Source organism: Oncorhynchus tshawytscha, linkage group LG28 (genome assembly GCF_018296145.1).
Source record: "Oncorhynchus tshawytscha isolate Ot180627B linkage group LG28, Otsh_v2.0, whole genome shotgun sequence".
NCBI lineage: Eukaryota > Metazoa > Chordata > Actinopteri > Salmoniformes > Salmonidae > Oncorhynchus > Oncorhynchus tshawytscha.
Genome location: NC_056456.1, coordinates 39,946,955 through 39,949,454, shown reverse-complemented (window position 1 = coordinate 39,949,454; position 2,500 = coordinate 39,946,955). Strand labels below are relative to the sequence as shown.

Sequence of the window (2,500 nt, the reverse complement as noted above, 5' to 3'; positions counted from 1 at the left end):
CCTCCTCTCCCTGTAACTATTCCCCAGGTCGTTGTCTAATCATTCCTCCTCTCCCCTGTAACTATTCCCCAGGTCGTTGTCTAATCATTCCTCCTCCCTCCCCTCTATTCCCTGTCTAATCTCCTCTCCCTGTCTATTCCCAGGTCGTTGTCTAATCATTCCTCCTCTCTCCCTGTAACTATTCCCCCAGGTGTCTAATCATTCCTCCTCTCCCCTGTAACTATTCCCCAGGTCGTTGTCTAATCATTCCTCCTCTCCCCTGTAACTATTCCCCAGGTCGTTGTCTAATCATTCCTCCTCTCCCCTGTAACTATTCCCCAGGTCGTTGTCTAATCATTCCTCCTCTCCCCTGTAACTATTCCCCAGGTCGTTGTCTAATCATTCCTCCTCTCCCCTGTAACTATTCCCCATTCCTCCTCTCCTGTCTCCTCTCCCCCTGTAACTATTCCCCAGGTCGTTGTCTAATCATTCCTCCTCTCCCTGTAACTATTCCCCAGGTCGTTGTCTAATCATTCCTCCTCTCCCCTGTAACTATTCCCCAGGTCGTTGTCTAATCATTCCTCCTCTCCCCTGTAACTATTCCCCAGGTCGTTGTCTAATCATTCCTCCTCTCCCCTGTAACTATTCCCCAGGTCGTTGTCTAATCATTCCTCCTCTCCCCTGTAACTATTCCCCAGGTCGTTGTCTAATCATTCCTCCTCTCCCCTGTAACTATTCCCCAGGTCGTTGTCTAATCATTCCTCCTCTCCCCTGTAACTATTCCCCAGGTCGTTGTCTAATCATTCCTCCTCTCCCCTGTAACTATTCCCAGGTCTAATTGTCTAATCATTCCTCCTCTCCCCTGTAACTATTCCCCAGGTCGTTGTCTAATCATTCCTCCTCTCCCTGTAACTATTCCCCAGGTCGTTGTCTAATCATTCCTCCTCTCCCTGTAACTATTCCCCCCGGTCGTTGTCTAATCATTCCTCCTCTCCCCTGTAACTATTCCCCAGGTCGTTGTCTAATCAATTCAGGTCGTCCATTCCTCTCCCCTGTAACTATTCCCAGGTCGTTGTCTAATCATTCCTCCTCTCCCCTGTAACTATTCCCCAGGTCGTTGTCTAATCATTCCTCCTCTCCCCTGTAACTATTCCCCAGGTCATTGTCTAATCATTCCTCCTCTCCCTGTAACTATTCCCCAGGTCGTTGTCTAATCATTCCTCCTCTCCCCTGTAACTATTCCCCAGGTCGTTGTCTAATCATTCCTCCTCTCCCCTGTAACTATTCCCCAGGTCGTTGTCTAATCATTCCTCCTCTCCCCTGTAACTATTCCCTCCTCTCCCCTGTCTATTCCCCAGGTGTCTAATCATTCCTCCTCTCCCCTGTAACTATTCCCCAGGTCGTTGTCTCATCATTCCTCCTCTCCCCTGTAACTATTCCCCAGGTCGTTGCTGTAAATGAGAACGTGTTCTCAGTCAACTTACCTGGTAAAATAACACATAAATTAAAAAAAATATATATTGCAGAACAATGATTCAAAGATATATATTTTTATAATTTACCAGAAGCTTTTATTCAAAGCGACTTATGTGTTCATATATTTTGTACGTGTGGGTGGTCCCAGGAATTGAACCCACTATCTTGGCATTGTAAGCAACATTCTCTACCAAATGCTACAGAAGACCCCCGTTTCATGTTTATGCTTATTAGCGGCCATGTTTGAACCTTACCTGAGGTCCTACAACACCTCCAGGCCCAGGTGGGCCAGTCTTTCCCTGGAAACCTGTCTCTCCTCTCTGTCCAGGGTGACCAGGCAGTCCGTCTTTACCAGGGGGCCCCTGAGGGAGATGAGATGGACAGGTTCAATTAGTACGGACCACATGGTTGAAGTCTTTACCAGGGGGGCCCTGAGGGAGATGAGATGGACAGGTTCAATTAGTACGGACCACATGGTTGAAGTAGACGATAACCATGAACTATTTTACTTTGTACCATCAACAATTTTAAAGTAGAGGGGAGGGTACTAATGTTAAGATCCTTAGGTCTTGGGAAGGGTACTAATGTTAAGATCCTTAGGTCTTGGGAAGGGTACTAATGTTAGGGCCCTTAGGTCTTGGGAAGGGTACTTACGTTAGGGCCCTTAGGTCTTGGGAAGGGTACTTACGTTAGGGCCCTTAGGTCTTGGGAAGGGTACTTACATTAGGGCCCTTAGGTCTTGGGAAGGGTACTTATGTTAGGGCCCTTAGGTCTTGGGAAGGTTACTTAATAAGGGGCCCTTAGGTCTTGGGAAGGGTACTTAATAAGGGGCCCTTAGGTCTTGGGAAGGGTACTTACGTTAGGGCCCTTAGGTCCTGGGAAGGGTACTTACGTTAGGGCCCTTAGGTCTTGGGAAGGGTACTTAATAAGGCGCCCTTAGGTCTTGGGAAGGATACTTACATTAGGGCCCTTAGGTCCTGGGAAGGGTACTTACGTTAGGGCCCTTAGGTCCTGGGAAGGGTACTTACGTTAGGGCCCTTAGGTC

General features: G+C 47.9%; 1 protein-coding gene across 1 annotated transcript in view; it reads right to left on the bottom strand.

The window, feature by feature from the left end:
• LOC112226415 (collagen alpha-1(XI) chain) overlaps positions 1-2,500 on the bottom strand; it is a 200,433-nt gene that overhangs the window by 58,136 nt on the left and 139,797 nt on the right. Inside the window, exon 36 of the mRNA XM_042308330.1 lies at positions 1,710-1,817. Within this exon, the coding sequence (XP_042164264.1) occupies positions 1,710-1,817 (108 nt within the window). The remainder of the gene's footprint in view (positions 1-1,709; positions 1,818-2,500) is intronic.